This window comes from Anser brachyrhynchus (genome assembly GCF_964034855.1).
Source record: "Anser brachyrhynchus genome assembly, chromosome: 15".
NCBI classification, from domain to species: domain Eukaryota; kingdom Metazoa; phylum Chordata; class Aves; order Anseriformes; family Anatidae; genus Anser; species Anser brachyrhynchus.
Genome location: NC_137733.1, coordinates 10571401 through 10596151, shown reverse-complemented (window position 1 = coordinate 10596151; position 24751 = coordinate 10571401). Strand labels below are relative to the sequence as shown.

Here is a 24751-nt window from a genome sequence, read left to right as displayed (position 1 = left end):
AAGAAGTATTCCATTTCTGCACATTGAAAAAAAAATCTGCTTAACCTTAGGCAACCACTTTTCCATTCTTAGCCAAAAATTTAACATTTCACTTTGATCAATCATTTTAAAAGTTCAGGCCTTTCTCCCATATAGAAAAAGAACGTTTTTATCAGCATTTTCGCCTCATTAATTTACCACAGATAGTAAATTTGAGCAAAAGAGCAGTAATGAAAAATATGATTATTTAAGGTCACAGATTAACTGATGTTTCTCAAAAAAACTCAAAGTTCATGTTCACTTTTATTTAAATCGCCTGAGGCATCTGGTGCAACTAGAACTGGATTTGTGTATCTGAGTTTAAAGGAAAATACTGTAGTAGTGAAGCAGGTTAAGAAGGACTATATTGACTTTTATAAGTACAAACTATTTTTACTTCTTAAAGACTTCTTAGTAGCAAAGTCATGATTTTGGCTGGGACAGAAATAATTTTCTGCGCAGTGGCTCACACAAGGCTGCATTTTGTTTTTTTGATGAAAATAGTGGTGATAACACACCCATGGTTTCAGCTGTTGCAGAGCAGTGTTTATGTAGAGCAGTGTTTATGTAGAGCCAAGGCCATTTTTGCTTCTCGTGCTGCCCTGCCAGTGAGGACCCTGGGGGTCCACAAGAAGTTCACAAGGGGACACAGCCAGGACAGGTGACCCAGCCTGACCAAACGGATATTCCATACCACATTGTGTCATGCTCAGTAATGAAAGATGGGGTTAAGAGAGGAAGGGGAGGGACGTTCAAAGGGATGGTGTTTGTCATCCCAAGAAACTGTTAGAGGTGATGAGCCCTGCTGTCCTGGAAGCAGCTGAACACCTGCCTGTTGATGGGAAGTAGCAAATGAATTCTTTGTTTTGCTTTGCTTGGGCACACAGCTTTTGCTTTGCCTAGTAAACTGTTTTTATCTCACCCCATGTGTTCTCACACTTTTACCTTTCTGATTCTCTCCCCTTCCCACCTGGGGAGAGCGAGCGAGCAGCTGCATGGTACTCAGCTTCCTGCCAGGGGTAAAACACAACACTCCTGAGTTCGCTTCTGCCTTGACATTTCTCAACGAACTGTTTTCACTAATATCTAGACCACAGATTTAAAAGCAGTAATTAAGCCTACATTTAGACAGCCACTTGGAGTTCTGGGTTTGTATTTTTTTTTTTAATATTGTATTACACTACAATAAAGCAATTCAAGTCTTTCCAGACCATGGGACCACTGCCATATCCAAATCTTAGTTTCTTAAGATTCTGTGTGTACCGGGCACAGCGCAAAGTTTCCATACATGCATACCACCTCCTTCCTCACAAAACTTACGTAAATTCCAACACATGCTCAAGAATGCAGTAGCTGAGCAAGGTTTCTGTGCAACTACCCTTCCTATCTTCAGTGGCCTTTGTGGCACTAACAGCAGAGCAGAAACCATTGAGAATACCCTTCACTGTGCTCTTAGCATTTCTTTAGGTGTTCAGGAAGCACAAGAGGTAGATGCCTGGGGCGGGAAGAGACAGAAGGAGGGAGATAAAAGAATAAGAAAGTAGGAATAATAGAAGTACAGTAACAGAAAGGATCAGGAAGAGCACAGGATGATACTTGAAACTCCAACTGTTGGAGCACACTCATTACAGATTCTGGAGATTAGCCCACCACTGCATTTTAGCTGCACAGCACAGGTAAAATTTGGGCACGCTGGAGGGGAAGAGGCAGGAGGGAGGAAGTTCTTTCAGTTTCCTAAAATAACATTTTCACAGAAGTCGTGTTAAAAACAAGTTAAGGTTCCACAGACAGCAAGTAAAATTTAGGATGAGACTGAGCACGTGCATGATACTGGACTGCAATAAAAAGCATCCTTTTTTCCTTCCAGCCTCCTTGTTACATGATGTAGTTAGACTGAAAGACACTAATAACTCATATCAAAGAAAGAACAACTAGTTTTTTCCTCAAAACATTCCACAAGAACATAAACTTTTTTATTCATCACGTAAATTCTAAAAAAAAAAAAAAACTTCTGCAGTCTGTCTCTAAACTAAAAAAAGTATCCTTTCTGAAATTCTGGTTATTCAAAAAAAGAAATCCCCCAAAAGAAAAATAAGAATAGTTTCGTGCCTGAAGGGCAATAAATATACTACATAAAATTTACATAACAGAAAAATAACCGCAGCCTTTTGTACAAACGCACTTACCAAGTCACAGAACTCAAAAACTAGGAGGTAAGGAATGGCTTCCACGCACTGCCCGATGCACTGGAGAACATTTGGATGCTGAAGAATGCTGGAGTGAAAATACAGTTGAAGTCAGAAAGATTACAGTGTACATTATTTGCAGTATAACACAACACACTGAAATCTCAATTGTAAGTCTCAAAACATAATCGGGGGCAGCACGAACAGAAGGTGCAAGTATCCAGCCACAGATTCCCTTTACACTTTTACTTTGTATTGCTGCAGCATATCATCAAGAGCAGCTGAAACTCAGAGGCTCTCAAAACCACCGAGCCAGCACAGCCACAAAAAAAGTCACACCTATCTTCCCACCCCCATACCTTATACCAAAGGTATACCCTTATACCAAAAATAAGTGTTCACGCATGCAACTGGTTCGTGAACTATGCTTGAGGAACTGATCTGGCTAAAAGCTAAACCCTTTTTTTTAGCCAGGCTAGTTCCCTGCCAGATTAGTTTATTTTTCTAAATTGCTTCAAAAATACTTGTGCCAATGCAACAGAAGGTATGAAATTCCTTCTGACAACTGCCAACAATTTAAGCCTATATGCAAAGGTAACTAGAACATTAGAAAGCATCTGTAGCATATTCAGGCAAGGTAAGCCACACAAAAGTATACTTGGTAAACTACAGTACTCCTCTCTATTCCACTCAAAACATGAGAAATTAGAATACCTTTAATACATCAAATACCTTTCTAGTAGGCAAAGACTCAATTTCTAGAAGCAAATAGTTCCAAACAAATTCTGATTTTTTTTTTGCACAAGCCCAGTTGCAAGCTACCTGTGCAAATTTAGTTTTTAGCACTAGGCTGTGTTCATTTTTTTTGAATAGGGGAATTTTAAAGAAATTTAAGTGCATCTGATAAAGAAGTGTTGCCAGTTCTCCTACTTCCAATAAGAAATTCAACTACAGGATTTAAACTTCAGTTCTTAAAGTCAAGTAATTAGACATAATGATAATTTGCAACATCAGGATTTTTCCAAACAGCTGCAGAAGAAAATCTGATAAACCAAACCAAGTGTGTTTTCCAATCATGAACAAATAACTACCCAACACATTTAAGCAAAGAGCTTATATCTAAGCAAACTCGTATTTTGTCACTTTGAATTGACTGTATTTCATATCTTAAAGTCAAGAATTTAATTTGTAAGGGAGGGCAAGCAGAGACAGCAACACTGAACAAAAATTTCTGTAACTCATAAGCAGTAGTATGAAAGTGTTGCAGGTAACCTAGTCATGATTTACTTACTAGTATGGTTCTCCATTTCTTAGAAACTGCTCTTGCTCCTTGAGACCTGCACTTGCCTTCAACTCTTTCACTATCACTCTTGCCACACTAGTGCCTGTATAGATCTCTCCAAGCAGAACCTGGAAAAAGATAACCATTGTCTTTAAATCAGCAGAAAAAATTAAGGAGTTTCTCTACAAATCAAAAAAGAGCTAAAAACATGGTGCATGGAAGATTTTCTGGCTTGTCAACAGATGTAGGGCTCTGATAATTAAACACCAATACTTAAGAAATCTTGACAATTGATCAACACATCAGCTTTCAGAAAATGTCTTTTTGTGAAGACCATTTATTTACTTAAGTTTTTTTCCTAGAAATAATTGGTAGTAACAGGAACATATTAATTCAATCCCATGGAAGTGAAATGTCTAGACAGTAAGTGGCTTTGGTAAGAAATTGCATTTAAGTTAAAGAAGCATTAATCATAGCTTAAAAAAGTGCATGCAAGTAAACAATTTCAACTACAGTTTTTCTTATGCTATTATTATTCTTTTAAATAAAGAGCATCATATTAAAGGAAATAGAGTAGTCTGGTTAGTTAAGAGGAAAACTCAACCTGCAGTACAACATTAAAGAACTTCTCACCTTTCCAAACCAGCCATTTCCAATTTCCTGGATGTAGTTTAGACTCTGACGCGCGACTTGAGACTTTGATCCATCTGTTATACACAACAAAATAAATGTTACATGCAGCTAACCACTCAGAATGACAAAGTCATGCAACTGTTGAGGAAACAATGCATGCTCCTAGAATATTTATTCCCACTTACATGTATATATTCAGGCTAAACAATAAAACGTAGTATGAACAAAATGAAGTATGAAGGCAATGTGACAATAGTATTCAAGAGAAACTTCTCAGCTTCTAAACCATTTGTACCAGAATACCCATCCCACCCAAAAGATGTGTCTCTATGACACAAACATCTTTAAAAAAAAGAGTTAAGTAAAAAAGCAAAAAAGCTGAAAAGCTGAGTTCTAATTCCAATACAAGTGTATCCTACACTGTATTGGGGCATAGCAAATTATCCACTTACACAAATTTCTATGTAAACAGAAGAAAAACCAAAACACTCACTGCTTCTATATCTTAACATTTATAGTTATAGAGTTACCATTTTAAGAGAAAAGGGTTGACTGCTTTACTCTTCAGTCCAACTGCCCTACTTATAGCTACCATCTGGAAGGAGGACATTTTCTGACTAAAGATACTTTGCATAAAGAGCATAGAGAGGCAAAGGACAGAAAACAAGGCAAGGATCTTGGCAGAGGATTGACAGAAACAATGGTAGACTATACTATAGAAGAGATTCAGCAGCATTATCTCTCTTACAGTGCTATTAAGAAAGGGATACAGCTGAAACAGTAGCACTGCTGTCAAGTAAGAGATTCACTCTTGCTTCCATTTAAGACTAATGTCGAAAGTCCAATGACAACTCAGCCACAATGACAACTACTAAAGCGTGGAAGTCACTGACATCCTAGAGCATTTCAAACCCTTTATGTATGTAGACACATAAAGGAAGCAGTCTAAACAGATTTAAGCCAGTTTCAGTCTCTTAAGCTACTATATATAGCACCTGCTGTAAGTTATATTTTAAGAAATTTCACACTATACCCTACAAAAATGTAGGGTTAATTAACTCAGTTTAATTCAACCTGTAACAGTTAAACTTAAGAAGTCTATTTTACCTGCGCGAGATGGAAACTGGGAGGGAGTCGGTAAAGCAATACTGGGAACTGAAAGAGTGAAAACTTCTGCTGGAGACTGAACTGATGGAGTGTCTTCTGCTGGAGGTGTAAAATCTATTTCATCATCAAAGTTATCTTCAAATTCCTGCAATAAAATATATTAGTACTCAAACTAGTCTTAAAAATAGCACTAATACATTTCTTTTAGTTTCTTATCTGAATACATAAACTTGACTACAATAAAATAACCACCTGAAGGTAAAAGTAAAATATGACCCATTACAAAGGGCTTCATTTTTAAGGGAGATAACCTGATAATATTAAAAGAAACCATCTGAAAAGGTGAAAAAATTAAATCATAGTTTTTAAAGCACTTCATCTGAATGAGTAACAATAAGGAGGCTCATTTTTTTCTTGACAGTGACAGATTTTTTATACTTCTATTCCTTGTTTTCAAATTATTGCTGATTAAAGGAATTAAAGCATCAAGTACTATCTTTATCAAAAATATGTAGGGTTTTTCAGGGCCTTTCCTCAGAAATGAGAGCAAAACGCAAATTTAGAAACACCAATAACTGATGTTTCAAAAGTAACTGTTCTCTGGTAACACCCTCTCAATAGATTTGCTGCATTAGATGTGCATCTTCAATAATATTTGCCAGGAACATCTTAAACACTGTCAGCAGACTAAACCCAGCAAATGAAAAGAAAACAAACAGCAAAAAATATTCTGTACAGTAAAATTTTCTCGGGGTATACTTTTGCTACTGATCCTAATAGATAGTAATGATTTTGAAGAGACACTAAAGATCCTTACTGCAACGTGGATCAAGTGCTTAACCAGATGCAGCAGTATTTTACAGCATGCAGAAATACATTTGACGGCTATTTCAGAAGAGGAAATGTACAGCGACAGAAGTGTCACTAACCACAAAGTATTAGCACAAGTAATAAGTATCCTGGAAATCAGACTGCAGCTGCAAATACCACTCGCACATAACATCTGTAACTTCTAATGCTTACCTTGAAATCTATCTCGGGGTCTTTGCAGCAGGAGACACAGTTTGCAAGCAGTATTACCAGTACTACTAGAGTACATACACACAGAATCACAAAAGATGAGGAAACTTCAGCTGTAGCTCCTTGTCCTAGAAATAAACATGTATGTAGTATTATATAAATATATTTAGCAATTTAAGAAGTTCCTTCAAACTATATTACCCCTCAGCATTTATTTAAAAGATAAATTTGAACATTTAACTCTGAAGATATGATTAAAATAAAAGGAAACTGACCAGAAAGGATATAACTGGCAAAATATTTCTATGTTCTATAACCTGCCTGCACAGTTTGGACTTTTAGCTAGAAGAACTCCTCGTGTGAATTGCGTACAAATTTCTAACATACTACTGTATGGCAATGCTGTCTCTTTCACTAAATGCAATCATGACAGTCTGCCAAACACACAAGTTGTTTTCACAAGTGCAATGGATCTAACCAACTCCACCCTCAATTCTTGTTTCCTTGTGATTCTTCAGGTGATTTGTCTCCTTTTCAAGTTTAGACATGCTCTCTCACCATTCTGTAAATGCATTTTCCAATAGCACACTTCCATATTAGCTGATAAAGATGTTCTACAACACATTTTATATGAATGAGTCAGGTTATCATTCCTTGCACAGAACCAAAAACCACACATAACATTTTAACACAATCTTAAGGCATTGCCAGAAGAATTAAACTCATTTTCATGCCTGTTTTTGATTTTAAGTTGAGGGGGGAAAAAAAAAGTATTTGGGTAGTCACCTAGGAAACCACAGCACACATCTTGAGGGTTGGGTTATTTTTTTGTTTTTGCTGTTAGTTTGTTTTTGGTTTTTAAACAGGAACTGGTATATGGCTTGAAGAGTAGTAGGACCATAACTGATTAAGATATATTTAGATATTACATCAGCATTGCAAAAGTTACACAGTGTCAGGTGACTTAGTCTGACTGGATTTTTAGGGAACCTCTAAGGATCAACGGGAACCTCTGGCGATGGAACACTATCAATAAAACCTTGAAAATAAAGAAAATAAGAAGTTGATCACCATAACTAAGGACATACAAACCTGCCCAACTAGCTCTTAACCTTTAAAACCTACAAAGATTCCTAGAAAAAGCCACAGCTGTTCACCATGTTCTGCAGAACACTTACAGAATATTTACTTATTTTTATTTCACGTCAAAGATAAATTGACAAACTACTGCTTTATCATACTTTTGAAACTTACAAGTTTTCTGCAGAACAGATTAGGCACATTAGCCATCCATACAAAAATGGAAAAGTTAAACAAAACAGTAAAGTTTTCAAACAAGCGATGCTATTTCTAGTCTCAACAGCAGCTCTGGCGTTCCAGACTCATTAGAGGACACAAATACTGCATTTCTAACTATTATATGCTGTTTGAATGCAGATCAACCACGACATGAAGCTATTTAACCACCTTTTAGTCATAATTCTGAAAAGTCTCTGCAGAGGGTTCTCAATAGAATGATTTACATTCATTTAAATCAAGGCTCCCACGTTACGCCTTTGTATATTTCATTTATAAGCATCAACAAGGAAATGGAAAAGTAAACATTAATTTACATTTGCTTCCTTCAGATGGTTAGTAACATTGCTAAGCAGACTGAAAATTACCTAAACCACAAATATACGCAAATATATTGTGGAATAAGTCATTAGATAGCTGCATTACTGAAATAAACACACAAAGGTAAAAGGGCTTCAGATGAAGCTTAAGAGATTCCCTTGAACTTTTAACTGAAGCCAAATAATAAAAGGTAGCTTTAGTACAGAAAAATGTAAATGTATTTATGGTACCAGGTATTACTAATTATTACTTTAAATGTTTTCCCAAAACCATCCCGCCCAATTTCCAAACAGCTTCCTCACCTTCACCATCAACAGCCCTGGGATGAGAAGCAAACTCACCACAGACCATCTACCGACTAGATGCAGATTCTCCTTCATTAATACACACCTGGGAACACATCACCACAATTACAATATATATTCTTCCCAGTAGAAAACCAAAGTTCCCGAGCCCCACTCTAGCACACCTTAGAGTGCAGTTTATTGCACTATGAGGATTCTCTTGGTCTCAGAGGACTTATACCCGTCTTCTAGCTTATTCAACTCCGAGGCATTAATGATCATAAGCCGTGTTAACTGTACAAGTTAGATCCACTGTATATGCCCTCAGCTATTTATATGAAAAAATAAACAACACATTTTGGTTACAGTTTCTCCTGTAAAGAAAACTGTAAATTTATCAAGCCTGAAGTCTAAGTGTTTTATGCAAGTTATACTCTTCCCCATAATGTAACCATCGCTGTTAAATGTCTTGGAAGGAATTCAGAAAAAAAAATCTGCTGCTGCTCATTGTGTTACTTCCTAACCTTACAAAATTCCCAAGAAAGTGTGTGTACTAACAGCACTTAACTGGAGAAGGCAATGAAGGTGGGTTTTTTTGTTTGTTTGTTTGCTTAAAATAAAAAAGAAAGCAAAGATCATCTTTGAAAAGGCAACTAACCATTAACGTTAAGATGGAAGACACCTGATCTGCCAAAAATGCAAGGAAACCGTTCATATACAAAGTTATAAAAAGATGCTTTAATGTAAGAAGAATGCCAATTATCACGGGCAAGTTTCTGCAACACTTACAGAATAGCATTTCAGATGACTCACACAAGTGCTACTTACTAAGAATTACAGAATCCAGATCTATTTGGATAAACTTTGAAGTCTCTCACACAGTCATTAATAAGTGGTATCTTTAATTTGCACTTTTAAGTAAGATTAATGTAAAATTAAATATAAAATGACAACCTATAATTGAGCTAAAAATATAAGTGAAGTTATTTTAATATCTTGCATAAATACATATTCAGTGGTGGAAGTCACTGATTAAATATTGGAAGTAGTGTTTGACAAACTGCTGAACTATCTGCTGCAGTATAACCTCTTTTGCATTTTTTCAACTATTTCCATCTAACTATTAATTCACTGGAACTTCGTAAAATGACTGGGAACTGAAAAGGTAGGAGGTGTTTAATTCCTTCTTTTGTTTGTAAATTGTGAAAGTATTTGCACCTCTTATATAGGTATATGTATATATTTACAAGATCCTGACCTTAATGCAAACAGAGAGAAATCAGTTCAGTTGAACATAAAGGACCATTTGATACAGTTATTACAAGAGTTTCTCTAATAAAAAACTGCTAAAATATTTTGTAAATTAAATTCATCTAAACCAAGATGAAAATACATCCAATATCACTTATAATTTCGTAACAAGTATCTAAGTTTAAAATCTCAGCATAATAGACGCTGAAAGTAAAGCATTTATTAAATTTAGTCAGCATATCATCTCAGTTAAGAAACTATCATTTACTGTAACTATACTCAGCAACAACCTACTACATTCTTTAAGAGATGAACTGCAAAACATCCAAAAAATACTACATGAAAAATGCTAACAATATAAAGCTTCATGATACCTGATACACACTGTCTAGCCTACTTAGGTATGGTCTATCCAAACTGCTTACACAAGAGGAAGAGGCCTGGATTGTCTGAGTACCATATGAAAATCAGCAGAAGATGCAGTGTGTCTTACTATGTGTTTCTGCATGGTTTACACAACATAATGCTTTGCACGAATGTTTAAAGCTAGCAAGCATTTCTTCTCAAAATGATATCTAAATGACTCTAAATGATGAACACACAAAAATAAAAAGGCTTTTTTTCCTCAAAGCCTTACAGTGTTAAATTCCAACTTGATGCTGCTACACACTTTTTTTTCAGCACCTCTGAAGACTGCCATTGCAAAAGCAAAAATTTACACTGAAGTGTAAATTTGAACACAGCACATCTGAAGTCAAGCCCTGTATATGTGCAAGTACAGGAACACACAAAAACCAATAATGATAAGTTACGCTGGCATTCTCAGGACCAAGTATAGACGTGAGAACATAAACTTCAATAAGTACTAGCATGTCTCAAGGGGTAGAAAAAGGCTACTTTCATACAAAGTGTATTTCAAAAAAAATGTATATAGCTCAGGATTCTGTATTAAGGTTTCTGTATTTGAAGTCTACTTTCTTCATAATATAGTAGACATATATCAAATGTACCAACTAAGCAAACAGAAGTTGGTTTCTCATCTAGAATTGTTTTCCCTCCCTGTCCAATTTTCCAGTTTTGCCCACAATCACCTCAAACACTCACTCATGTCATCTGTGGCATCCTGTGCTACCAAGTAGGAATGACATGCACACCAGGCTTCCGAGCAGTAAATCCATGTTCACTTGCCAACCAGCAGCCACCACTCAGAACGGGCACAGGATCAGATGTAACTGCCGGCCGGTACGAGGGACAGCAGACCTGCCTCTCTTCCCTTACCACAGATCAAAAGCCATGGAGCATGAATTCAGCCTCTCTCAAATTTGGTTCAATGTGGTTAATCATATTATTAAGGTCTCAAATCTTCAGGAAATTGGGCTAAAAAAAAAAATAGCAGCACAACACTGCACATTTCTAAGCTCAGGAAAAAAAAAAGAAAAAGTCAATGTACATGACAGACATGACTTAGTACGCTAACAAAAGACACTACCGTGATAAAGACAGCGCAAAGCCCAGATAAAGCATTATTAGGGCAGCACAGGGAACTTCAAGGGAGCATCTGATTTTAAGCTTTCAGCACAGTAGTTGCTATGCGACAACAGTCCCACTGCATAAGCAAGTGCCTCTTTTCTTTCAAGAGCATCTATCTAAATGGCAGCTCCACACTAATAGCTATAACTATTCCAGCACAAATCTAGCATGACAGCAGTCACTTAAACTGCCTTTTGAACACCCTGAAATTATATGATCAGAAACTGAGATGTTACCTTATGACATCAAGTCAGAACACAGCATCATTTCAAATACTATTGAATGGCCAAATCCAATGTTTCTCTCCAGCTACATCCATGATATGTCATAAACCTGACCAGTTTACTTACTGTGCTATTCATAGATATTAATGTAACCAGATTAAATATGTAATAATGCTAATTTATACTGTTTTTCATAAATACACATTTAAAAACTACTCTGACTTTCCTAAATAACACTGTCATTTTCTTCTGTGCTAGCAATTAACTTGAAAATTAACTTGTTCTCAACTCCTACCTAGTTTTTCACAAGTCAGATTTACATCGCTATCTGTTCTCACAAAGGGTTTCTCCTGCATTTGTTTACTCCATGAAATCTTCAGAGGCTTGCTGCTAATACAGACAAAACCAAGACTCAGTGCTATCTGTATAAGAAGGCCTAGAGGTAACAGGCAGAATGCTAAAACAAAAGCCTATCTAAAACAACCTTAGGTGTATCCATTGTGTAATGCTTGGTTAGTATGGCAAAGCAAAGCATGGTGTGCCTTGCAACTCCTTTGTTTCCCAAAAAATCTCAAGAGTCAATTCTGTTAGTTACTGCATTCCTATCATCTCAATTTTTTCCTACGCTCCATTTAACAGCGGAGCCAAAAACCAGCATCATTTTTGAGAGTAAGTTTCAGCTGGTATTTGTGCAGCACCATCACTTAGATGCGCAATGTTACATTACAATAGGCTTTACAATATTATATTAGAATTGCATCGTCTCTGTTAACCTTCAATTAAGGCACAGCACAAGCAGATGAACCTAGTGTAAGTTTGGAAGGAGTGTTATTTACACTTCAGCCATTCTTTCAAAAGGAAATAAGGAGAGCTTTAGCACAAGAGGCACGTAACAGAACTCCATATGCCAATCGGCCGTTTGATTTGAATGACCATTACCAATACAGCAGGAGGAAACATTCCCAAGATCTCAGATGACTTTCATTGACTTAATGTCCTCAGCATAATGCCAGCATCTTAATGAAATCTCAAACTGCTTCCAAATGCCCAAATTATATCAAGTGGTTCCTTCAACAAGCAAATCCCTAAGAGCAAACATATATAATACCCCTCAAGGGACTTCAATCAGGTTCTTAGCTTGTGTCTGAACTCTTCAGCTTTCACAATTTTAATACTTGTTACCATTCAAAGAAAAACACAAACATTTTAAAACAATAAAAATCATCTGGAACAAACTACTGAAAAGTTTATTAACTGAAGAGTTATTTCAAAAGCCTTCCCTCTCATTATGTTATTACTACCCTTGTATTGGATCAGGCAACGTTTGCATACCTAACACAAATAACCTTTGATATGGATGACACATCTTATTTCCCCTTCTTCCTTACAACTGCACAAAATCCCAACAGCTACACTCTCAAGAAAAAGAACTCTTAAAAACTTAACAGCTGAGTTACTTGGGCACACTTGTACTTAGTCTTTCTGAATACAAGAGGCAGCAATTAACAGTTTATCAATAAGAAACTACTGACTGCCTAAATCTGAATTCCCTTACACAGCCTAAATCAAAGCATCACACTTAAAAAGATGAGAATAAGACAACGAGGCTGGCAGAGATTACATATCCTAAGGCACGAATAGCTGGGACAACGTTGGATCCCCAAGTCATACAGCATCCCCAAAACAACACTGCTCCAATCCTCATTTTCTTCTGAACACTTATCCCGGCCCACCTCAGTGTTGGCTGAACAATTAGCAAGTAGCACAACTATGAGCTGGGGTTAGTTTTGTATTTCTGTCGTTATTCTGTTACTCTACAAACCTTCCAAGTGATGTCAAAGAATCGCTTGAGAAACAGCACAGGGCTCAATTTTAATAAAGAGTAAGTATAGGCTAGCACTTCCAGTGTTTACAGAGCAAGGTCTGTTTGAAGTTGAAGTGTTAAAATGTATTTGCACAAAGCAAGATCTTAAGACAAGGATAAAAATGTAAATCTTCAATAACAACATATCCTATGCTTTCATTGTAATGTTTCTGGAGAATCTGGGTTAATTAAAATCTTGCAAAGGCTGCATCTGATTCTTAGTTGTGTGTGTACACACACACACTATGCACACACAGTTTTTAAAAAGAATTCTGCAGAGCACACTTTATAACATGCTGCTAGATGTTGGTTCTAAAAACATATTCCTGCCCAAGGACAGTATGATTCCATGCACTTTAACATCTCTCCAATTAGTAGTTTTTTTTTTTGTAGTAATATGTAGTTTGTTTTTTTTTAAACAGGGTAGACCACAGTCATCTAAAACATGGTGAGATTACATATCGTGGTATCTCAAACCATCAGAGTTATCTGCAGCATGGAAACCACAATTTCCATACCTCTTCCTCCCACCACCTGAAAGACCATGTATCTGAGAGCATTGTCCAAATGCTTCATGAACACCAGCAGGCTCGATGCCATGACCACTGCCCTAAGCAGCCTGTCCCAGTGCTCGACCACACTCCTGGCGAAAAACCTTTTCCTGACAACCATCCTGACCCTCCCCTGTCCCAGCTCCATGCCGTTCCCTCGGGTCCTGTCACGCTCCCCACAGAGCAGAGCTCAGCACCTGCCCCTCCGCACCCCTCGTGAAGAGATATTGTTTTGAAGAGACAAATTACTCCTGGTTCATGCAAAAGGAATCCACACTTGCAACATTCATTGATGGTATTTTCTAGAATCTTGATGTTACCAAAACATTTCCAACTTCCATGTAAGGCTGGGATAAGGTACATGGAAAACAAGGTCATCATTTTGCCAGAAGCTGTTCACCTTTATTTGTCATCCCCATCCACAGATGAAGAATCTCTATGAGAAAGAACAGGCCACAGGACACATGCCTGATTTTGGACAACTGGATCTAGTCTACAAGCTGAAAGCTTAAAGGCAGTACCCAGAAGCCTGTCTGAGTACTGCCCAGCTTCCCCACACCTCTTTCATAACAGAGAAATCTCAGGGTACAAAGGTAGCTCTAAAGCAATTCACATCCCTGTTGAATCACTGAAGTGACGCTTCCTTTTCCATTAAGGAAACTCTGCATGTAGCATTGGACGACACTTAGTGCTACTTTGGACCAGCTTTTCATACTGAAAACCCCTCAGAAGACAATTCCCTGACACAGCTTGCTTCACTCCATCACCCCGCCTAAGCTGCATCTGGCACAACACCCTCCTGCTCCAAGTTATGCTTAATGAACCTCTCAGACTTAACTACCCTGACACACTTTGAACATCTCCGATTATGTCTATGAGATGTTTCTAGCACCACTGAAGTTGTTCAAGTCCTTTCAAGTAGTACAATGAAAACAGTTTGTATAGAGCAATCAAAGCAACAAAGCTATTGAAAACTGTATCCAGAACCCCACCAGGCCCCATATACTAGACACACTCAACAGCAAGGCAGGCCCAAAGCGAAATTTAAAAAAATCCAGTACTCCTTGCATTGTACTTCTGCTGCAGAAATAGCGCATTAGGACCAGGACAGAGAACCAACCTCTGGCATTATGCTGAAGGTCCCCATGTCCTGCACAGGCAAACCACACGTACAGGGACTGAAACCAGATTACAGCAAACGTTCAGAAAATTACTTCTATTCACATTTGCCTGACAGTTGTTCAGTACATCCCCCCAATATAACCTGACCTTCTGTGCTTTCCAAATAAAATGTTGGCACGTTGGCTCTGACTGTATAACACAAACTCCTTTTCCATCCAGGACCTGTGGTAAAAAGAGTACTCACCAATGGGGCCTTCCTTTCAAACCGATGACCCAGGCCTAATGCCACGACCACAGCTTTGAGACTTCCTCTTATCAGTGCTATCTTAACATGCTACAATACCTGAGGAATTATTAAACATACCACAGCATTCAAGATGTGAGAAAACACCTCAGAAAGGGGCTGCCTCCTCTAAGGACTGCTTTAGTTGTAGCAAACTCCAGACACCTTACAGCCAGTGGAAGAAAAAGCAGACCAAGCCTGTGAACAAAGCCTTGCAGGGAACATTCCTGCAGGCCAAGAGCTGGGGTTGCCTTCTTACCTCAAAGTCACAAAGCCACCGAGACAAACAAAAGATAAAAGACAACCCAGCAGCTCTAGCTCTACAATTATTAGGCATCTGGGTCAGAAGTTAGAAAAAGAAATACAGGGAGAAGTAAACAAATTTAGTGCTTGAAAGAGAGAAGAAAGGTTAGAGAACAGACAACTCCCAAGAAAAATATACCATTGATTAAAACCCCCTTTACAAGGGAGATTTTTCTTAACTTCAAATGATCTGGGTCTCTACCTTGCATATGCTTAGAAAATTGCTTTTCTCATTATGTGCAACTGTCACATACACTGTACATAGATCCAAACCACAGGCTACAACCACAAGCGGGCCCCAGGCCGACACAACTCCAAGTAAAACATCAAGCCAAAGCAACTCAAAACCAACAACTCTCCCAAGAGTACACGTGAACTACGGAACTCATCTTAGCAAATAGAAGAAAATCTCAAACTGTCACCTATGGCCGGTCGAGTATACTAGGTAGAGCTGCACAAACAACATCTAGCTATCTCTGGACACTGTACCCCAATTTCTGTGTCTTTTTTGGAGCTGTACGTTACCCAGCTCTTCAACAAGGCTCCACTGCCGTGCCATGCAGCTGGTCCAGGAGGGCAGTCCACAAGTGAGGTCCCGGCACAAACCAAGAAATTGTGTAGGCGCCAGTCCAGCAGCCTCATTTCATCTGAGCAGACTATGTAATTCAGCACAGATGTAAGAGCAAACACACCTGTTAAAACGCTACCACCTATTCAAGTTTTGCAAGAAAATAAGAGTTCTTTTGAGTCCCTGTTCCTTTGCACTTGCAAGGACTTCATAAAGCAGAGAGACGATAGAAATGCTTTGTCTGACATTAACGTACATACCCTTGATTCACATTCCAAGCTTTCTGGGGAGGCAGCTGAATTAAGGCCATGTATGAAAATCCCAGTCAAAAACAAAACAAGCGTGAATTTGAATAGAAAGCTTTAGCACAGTAAAGCAGAAGTGTCAGATTATAATTCAGTATGCTTGTCTGCAAAACAGTGCTGCTCCCAATTTCCCAAATACCCTTACTTCAGTCACACAACACTAAAGATGAAAATCGTCCTAGCTTGATGCATTCAGGTAAAATCACTGATGCTCCACAGGCTCAGAAAAACTGCAGCATTTCATTTTATGAACTGTTCTACTTTTAACAGATTAGGTAATAAATTCTTCAAAAGCTGCTATCAACTAGACCTGCCCCCTGCTCTTACCTCCAGGATAAGGTGAAACCATTAATTCAGAACTATCACCGTACATATCAGTATCCTTCTTTTCCATTCACAGAATAAATTAAATTTAAGTTGGTCTAAGCATTTCTAGATAGTAACATCTTTAACATCTTGCTTTTCCTATCTGTTACAATAATTGCTATGAAGCATACTAGGGGAACAGTTAAAGCAAAGTTTCCTTTACCACCTCCTTTTTTTTCAAAAAGTTTAGAAAGACAACCTCAAAAATGGGAGACAAACACAGAACACATCAATGCACACCTTCACCTGCAAACACTGTGAAGCCATACTTAAGGTATGAGCTGCATCATTCATCTTGATCAAGACCCCGGGTACGTGACAATTCCCCAGCTGTGGTCTGGCATACTTCCACACTACTTCCACAAAATGGAACATTTTTGAACAAGGACTCCACTCTATTCCTGCTAGAACCTGCCCATTGTCACTTCTTGCCTTCTTCCTTCCTTCCTGAAAGGGAAATCTATTATGGGTGTATTCCGTGAACTATTCCACAAAGTTCACTACAACAACTTCAGACAATACATATCCTTTCCTTCTTTTCTGTGGATTGCCATCTCTCCAGTAAAGTGCTCGGGGAAACACACCTCAAAATGCTTCTCCCCTGTCAGAGAAGCAACCCTTCTTGCTAGGTGCAGAATTGTGGGATCTTTAAGTAACTCTGAAATCCATTACTTATTATTTTATGAAAAGTCCATTAAATTCTTCACAAGTTCACAACTCTTTAATATCAGACTGAGCATTATGGTCAACTGCAAGAACTGCCAAGGCCTACGACAGAGACCATTACTTCCAAAATCATCAATGAACACCAGTCTCAATAAAGGAAATCAAAGCAGCTTGTCACAGGATACATGAGAAAGTCATAATACGGCTGAAGCTGTTTTCAAACACAATTCATGCCTCCTACCCCAGCAGAATAAAGTTACAGTCTTGATTTCTAGACAGTTTATAAAATTTGCTTAGTATGACAGAGAGGGTTCAAGACAAAACTGTCTGTCAACCATGGGTGAGTTATTCAAGGGAAGGAAAAAGAAGTCCTTATAGCTTTCCAGCTGCTTACTGCTGTCCTGATGATATGGGATGTGCTGCAGAATCTGCTGCACATAAAACCATTTATACACATTATCTCATTCAGAAAAGAAAAGTCTGTAGAAAGTCTTCCCAGCAAAAGCGATGCCACTGAAACTGGAAAAGGTTCCTCTTGAGGCTTTAAGGGTCTAAACACTAAATATCTTTCAATCAAACAATCCAAATACATTGCTTCTTACTATATGGGCAAAGATACAGGAGAAAGCAGGAGTTCCATTTCCCCCAAGCCCACTGGGTTCCCCATGACAGGATGTGGCAGTTTGCTGAATTTCAGGTAACAGCCCACATACGTAGTATACCTTGGGCTAAGATTATAACCGAAGACACCCTATAAAGTTAGGGTATGACATTCACTTTGTATTAGTGCAACATTACAACATCGTGAGTACTTTCCCTAGCAGTACTATACTTAACATATCTAATTTAGCCTTTTTCTAAAAAGGTAACTGTAATGCCATTTCCTGCAATATGTCTGATCAACTTTTCATTCTGACAGCTAAGCTTTTTGCCAGTGTCGTGGAAATTATGTCTTCAGCTCCAAGCTTTGTAAGATACATGATAGTCCTGATAGCAGAGGAATTTTTATTAAAAAAAAAAAAACTAGGCTACTTTGAGAATACTTAATGCAGACATTGACACCTAGCTTTAAATAGAAAAACTAATAACACGTCAGGAAAAGACAGACAGAAAAGGAAGAAACCGCCACACAGACCTGACTATGCTGTCTTACCTTGGGGCCTGATGACAAGCCAATGTTATTTGGAAAATCTTCAAGCATTTCATAAGTGAGAAAATTATCGTTTAGTCTCAAAGGAAATACAAATGTGTTCTTGGTTTTTTTAGAGGCTTACTTTTATAGAAAGACTGACCTCAAGGAAGGCTGATGGAAGGAGTAATTCATGAACAATTCTGAATTTTTCTTGGGAAGAAAATAAATGGAAAAAAATGCATAGATCCTGTTAAAGGCAGTATGTGTTCCACTGCCAGTTTTGATACTTTCTGTGGACCAGCAGCCAAATTACCTAATCTCTGTGCTTCAGATCTCTCTCCCTCCCCACTGCTGCTGCTCCTCCACTCCAACCATAGCGTCTATTTCAGCTGCTAAACTCTTCGTGGCTAGCATTGAATCTCGGAGTGCATTCAAACCAAGCCTAACCAAATTCTGTCCCAATACAATTTTATGCTTGCAAGCCGCAATAAAACACCAAAAAAAAAAAAAAAGGTGGTTGTTACCTACGTGTACTAATAAACCTTCCAGCAGTAATTCCTAATATTGAGAGAGCACATTTTTCATTCTACGTCTTCAGGATAAACAGGAAAACGAGGAAGGGAATCGGGGGCAGGCAGCGTTACCTAACGCATGACAAACAAGGACGGACTACATGCCTACTCAGAGAGACGAGGGCGCGGGGGGACCCGGCTAATCGGGCCGGAAAAGAGAGGAGCGCCGTCTGCCCTCGGAGCCTCCACCCTGCACCGGGAGCCAGGCCGGGCGGTCCCCAGGGAGAAGGAAAATCCCGCGGAGCCCAGAGCGGCGCCCGCCGCAGAACCACCGCGTGTGGCCGGACACCGGCGCATCGCGCGCCCCACAGCGATGAGCGACGCCCTCCCGGCACCCCCCCCGGCCCCGCCGCACCTCACCTGCCGCTGCTGGCGGAAGCGGAGCCGCCCCGGCGGCGCCCAGGAGCAGCGGGAGCAGGAGAGCGGCCGGGAGGACGGGCCCGAGGGGCTGCGGGCCGAGGGGCTGCGGGCCGGCCCCCCGCCGCCCGGCCCCGCCGCGCTGCCGCATCCCCTCCCCGCGCTGCCGCCCGGCGCCCAAGCCGGGGCTCTCGGTTCCCAGCGGCTCTCAGCGGCTCCCCGCAGCCCCCCCGGCGGTCGCTGCCCCCCGCCTCGGCGGCGCGGCCGCCCGCGGCATCGGCCCCGCAGCCCCGCTCCCCTCACGGAGCCCCGCCGGCCACCGCCGCCGCCATCTTCCGGGCTACCTGACGGGGAGGGAGGGGCGCGCTGCTGACTGACAGTCCAGCGGGCCAATCATCCCGCGCCTCGCGATAGGGAGGCGGGAGCACTGGGCGGCACAGGCCTGAGCGGTGATCGGCAGCCGCGTCGGCCAATCGCTGCGGGCTGGGCCGAGCGAAGGCTGCGGCGCGAGGAGGGCGGGACGCGTTTGGCGATCGGCCCGCAGTACGGGCCACGGAGGGGGCGGGGCTTCTTCGGCATTGAAGGCTCTCTCCGCCAATCGGCGGGCAGCGCGGAGCCCGGGGGCGGGAGGAGGAGCCCGGCCGTGCCCGCGCGCAGGGCAGGGGGAGCCCCTCACAGGGCTGCCCCCTGCAGGAGGGGCGCGAGCGGGCTGAGGGGAGGCGGAAGGGCGGCAGGTGCCCCCTGCAGCCCCGGCTTTCCCCAGGCTGGAAGGGACCTTGTTGTTAGTCCGGGGCACGAGCACGGCGCAGAAAGTCTGTGATTCTGTGACACAAGGCCCGACCTCGTTCACGTTTGTAATTATTCTGGTTTTACAGAGCATGAAGACGAGGTGACGGCTTTAAGCAACGTAAACAGAGGCGTTAATCCCAAGCAACCAGACACTCCATATAGTGAGGAAATGGAGAAATATCATACAACTCACTCGATTTCCATTTTCCAATAATTTAGCAGAAAAGGCTAATTATGTCAAGGTTATATAATGAATCTGGGAGCACAAGTTGTCCCAAGCAATGTCCTACGAGCACACCCCTGGGGCCTCAGGAAAGGAAAGCTTCGTGCTCCAAGCAGCACCGAGGACACGACATTCAGGAAGACACAAACAGAAACCAAAATCTTTATCTCTAGTAATTTTTTCTAGGGTAATTTTTCTCCTGCCATAGACATCTACTGAAAGTCTAATTACTTTCCTGCTCCCAAGTCTGTGTCTACCCCCAGATATGTTCTCTCTGGCTTGAAGATACTAATTGTATTACCAAACGTGCCATATTTTTTGAAATGTCCTAATTACTTTTTCTTCCACGGGAAGTATTTTACTTGAATAGTGATGTGGCAGACAACCTTTTGTCATTTTAGTAAACTATTGTTAATGCATTATGCTGCTCCTTGTGAATGTTTTAAAGCAATAGATAGCTCCAAATTATTCCTTGCCTGGCTGTCCATAGATTTTAGTATTGGGAAGGCAAAATAGGGCCTCTTCCCTTTAAAAGCAGTGATACGTAATAAGCAGTATGTTACACAACATATATATTTTTTTCATGTACAAACAGCTACTATGTTAATTTAAATAGTTCTGTATGGATTTAAAACTGGTGCTGGTGACAAGCCTGTAGTCTGGTCTTTGTCTCCACATATATAATATCCACTGGAAACTTCAAAAATATTCCTTTATTCTTCACTCTACCAAATCTCCCTTCTGAATATGGACATCAGGGCTGGGGCCTCTGGATGTGTTTTCTTTCTAGTTGACACTTTATCCACTTCAATGATGGTTATTCAAACCACACTGTGCTATTATGGTCTAACTACATGGGCAAATCTAATTTCTCCCTATCACTCTGGTATCTAGGGTCTATGGTATTTCTGAGATCTGTCACTGGCTTCATGCAAATTCCGTAAGCAAATAATTTTGAGGTTCATAACAGCTACAGACCTTAAGTTTAAAACTTCTCTTGTAGCCTAGCAGCAGGTTTACAATCTAAGGGTGTTCTCACTTCAACAGTGAAAACAATTCAGTGCATTTTAAACACAGCAGACTGCTTCACTTCACAACCCACCCCATCCTAATTGAATGCTAGACCTTTGATGTTATTTGCTGATAAAGCATCATGTTGTAATATTATCTGGGAAGTTATGGTAGCCTATCATTAAAAGGACTTGTCAGAGCACTATTCTATAATGACAGTACACTTAAGGTGAATTAGTCATTGGTAGAATATGAAGTTGAAGCTACAAAACCAACCCTTCCTATCCTTTGTTCTACGTGTTAGTCACAGTTACTCCCTATCTACAAATATACCACAAGCATCCCAAAAACAAAGACACAAATCCTAATCTCCTATCTGCCATCATCAGGAATGTTACAATTTACTCATTTCCCGTTTCTGCAGCTGAACATTTGTTGCGACTGTACGAGAGTAATGGGATGAGCAACCTAATGCCAAGGAATCCAAAAGGTACTTATACAGAAAATATATTTACTTAAATAAAACAAAAATCTTCCTGTACACAAAATGGGATGTATTACCACATCGCAGCCTCATGTTTCTTGATTATGCGCTGTTATCACTGCCAAATTACTGAAGCTGCTGTTCTGTGTGGGAGGTGTTAAAACCTTTTTTTAGAGAGGGATAATTGGATCAACTAAAGGATGTTGATAGTTTTATTTTCAGTTGATTTTCTTAAATATTTTTGATAACATTATTGGTGCGGAAGGAATATTGTCTAGCAGACTAAGCAAGTTGCCAGAGGAGTGTTAAAGGTCCTCAGTGTAACTGTGAATAACGCCCCAAAATATTCACAATTTGCTTACTACAGAACAGTATGGCTGAGCATCAGGAACGCAACTGAAAACAGAACCCAGGTCTTTATTCCAGGCCACTGTTTTAAGCATAAAGATTAGTTTCTGTATATACGAATGTTGAGATACATGCCCAACACCTCCTCTCCCCAAAAGAAAAATCTCTCATCCCTTTATGCATAATGTTTTCCTTCACTGTCACTATTCTCTTTTTATATTAAACAGTAATTTGCTCCTCTACCTGATAAATAGGGACAAATTTTAACCTCCACTTTCAGTCATAGCGACCAAATACTGTTTTTATATAACTAGAGACATCTTTCTCAGTTTGCTGCTGTTCCAATACTACAGCCTACAAAAGGATTTTATATAGCACCCAAGGAAAATTGGCTAAAGAAAAGCGGGTTTAAAACAATGAGTAATTTGCTTATTTAAGTCAAATGTTTTCCCCTCATTCTGTATCTGTCACTCTAAAATGGGTTTAGAACAGAACTCCCTGATTTCTCCCACAAATGCTTAAGCTCGCACATGGAGAGACAAACTCCTGAAAAACATGGCAGGGCATATTGTGAACTGCTGGCAGAAAGTTCCATTTATATGGATTTTAAAATGTGTTAAACAACGGACCAGAAGCTCTTGTCATAACCACAGAGGAATTACATTCTTCTTGGGAAACATTTCAGAACTAGATTTGCATCTGCCACTGATGTCCTTGCAACCTTAGTAAAAATTTCGTTTCTGTTGACTCAGGAATACCTACTGTATTTTGATGGCCCTGATCTGGAATGGCGCTACCTACTTTGGCTTCAGACAGGTGGGCTTTGAAGAGGTCTTAACATGAAGATGTGAAGGTGGTTCATAATTTTAAATATACCTTATTCCATTTATGTTGCTTATTGAATCAAATTAATTTCCCTTTTGTCCACTGAACCATCCTAAGGACTCAAATTAATCTAATGAATGATTTTTTGTAAAAGAGTGTTTAAGTACTCCCTCAAGAAGGCGTAAGAAGTGCTTTTTTATCAGTATAAATTTCTTATCAAGAGGATTAAAAGAAATAGTCGTGAGTGGGCTAATTTCTTTCCCCAGGTATTGCTCTCTGCTGATGCTGCCATCCAAAATACCAATTGTGCCAATTTTGGAACTCTTTTCTTTATGAAGATACTCTTTTCTTTATTTAGATGTCTAATGCTGGACTAAATCACATCTGTGTTTTAAGGCTTTCTCTAGAACCCTGCACCAACAGTTTCAGAGAAAACCAGGAGATTTAGCTAAGTAATTTCCATTAATAAGACAGGAAATGCAAAACAATGACCTTTGTGTAAAGGTGTTGTACAACTTTCATAGATGTATTAGATATTCCTTGCCATCCTCTCCTACTTGTTATTCTTCCCTATTTATTTTTAGCAAATGCTGAGCTGTGTGCTCTATTAAATTTTGTTCCAGATGCAGGAAAGCAATACTAAATAGAATGAGAAACTATTTAGTCAAATGAGTGTCTAATGCAGTACTGATCTAAATATACATTATATGTGTCAAAGGAAAAAAGCAAGACAGAAAGAATATTCTCACAAATAGACCAGGTAAAATGCAACTGCAACAGATCAAATAATAAGGTCTCAATTCAGTCTTTCCTCACGCGGTACTTTCATTACAGCAATAGTTGTGGAAGCCGTTCAGCAGCTCTCAAAAACTTGTCCTATCTGAGATGACTGAAATAAGCAAGCATTGCTGCTTAAGGTTTCATGTTTTTACACTGTAGGTGTCATATGACAAGAACAGCACTCCTGCAATGGCATAATTTGGCAATGCTTTAGCCAAAGGGCATGGGTTTAGTAAAAAACCTACAAACTGTATAACCACTGCTTCTGAAAACAAACAAATTAATTACCCACAGGCATGAATGGTCCCGTAATTAGTATCTTGCTGGTGTATACTCTATTCATACAAGCTTGCCAAAAAAGCAGTATTTGTTTCTTGATGTCTAGATCAGGAGGAATCTCTCCATCACAAATCCTTTCAATAAGGGAAGATAAGCATTAAACAAACAAACAAAAAAAAAGGTACAACATGATTTGCATGTCTACATAAAAAGTAATGCTAATACTAAATTTTGAAAATATTTTACATTGCCACTTAAATGTGTCACCTGTTGAAAGAGAAAAACCAAATGAGTTTTTCAGAGCTGTGTTTGGAATCCTATCAAACTGGGTATACTTGGTCAACCTGCCTATTAATATAACACTTTCCATTTCCAAGATACCTTATACTTGACTTCATAAAAATAATTAAAAAAAAAAACAAACCTCATACAAGTACTATTTCTCATTAAAATTGAGCAAGCTGAAGCTCAGAGAAGATGAAAGGACAGTTTTTTACATATATAGATACACATCGCTCATTGTAAGTATCTTTAATAACCTGATCCCAAATAACTGGTCCACAGTTAAACCAGAAATTGGTCTTAGACCACTTGCATTCCCCTTCAGTGGACTCCAGTTGGCTTCCAAACTTAGTTCTAGTGAAAGCACAAGCAAAGTCTTCCTGCTAAGGATCAGTATATATACTGGGGGAAAACTCATCCCAATTTGGAAATAATTGGCAATACTGCCAGAATAAATTTTAAAAAGGAGTATTTGAATCTAGAGGCCAG

The 24751-nt window shown here is 39.5% G+C and overlaps 1 protein-coding gene across 3 annotated transcripts in view; it reads right to left on the bottom strand.

Moving 5' to 3' along the window:
• Positions 1–19555, bottom strand: part of LMTK2 (lemur tyrosine kinase 2) — a 43272-nt gene extending 23717 nt beyond the window's left edge. For 2 of the 3 annotated variants that reach the window (XR_013939647.1, XM_080556536.1), the window contains exons 1-6: positions 19245–19555; positions 6250–6374; positions 5227–5371; positions 4120–4193; positions 3496–3614; positions 2205–2292 (exon numbers count right to left, since the gene is read on the bottom strand). Coding sequence is in view for 2 of the 3 variants with exons in the window: in XM_080556536.1 (XP_080412662.1) it covers positions 2205–2292; positions 3496–3614; positions 4120–4193; positions 5227–5371; positions 6250–6374; positions 19245–19392 (699 nt within the window). In the remaining variant the exon portion in view is untranslated. Of the gene's footprint in view, positions 1–2204; positions 2293–3495; positions 3615–4119; positions 4194–5226; positions 5372–6249; positions 6375–8165; positions 10063–19244 lie in introns of those variants that run through there. The other variant, XM_080556537.1, reaches the window with a different exon arrangement.
• Between the last annotated feature and the right edge of the window lie 5196 nt (positions 19556–24751).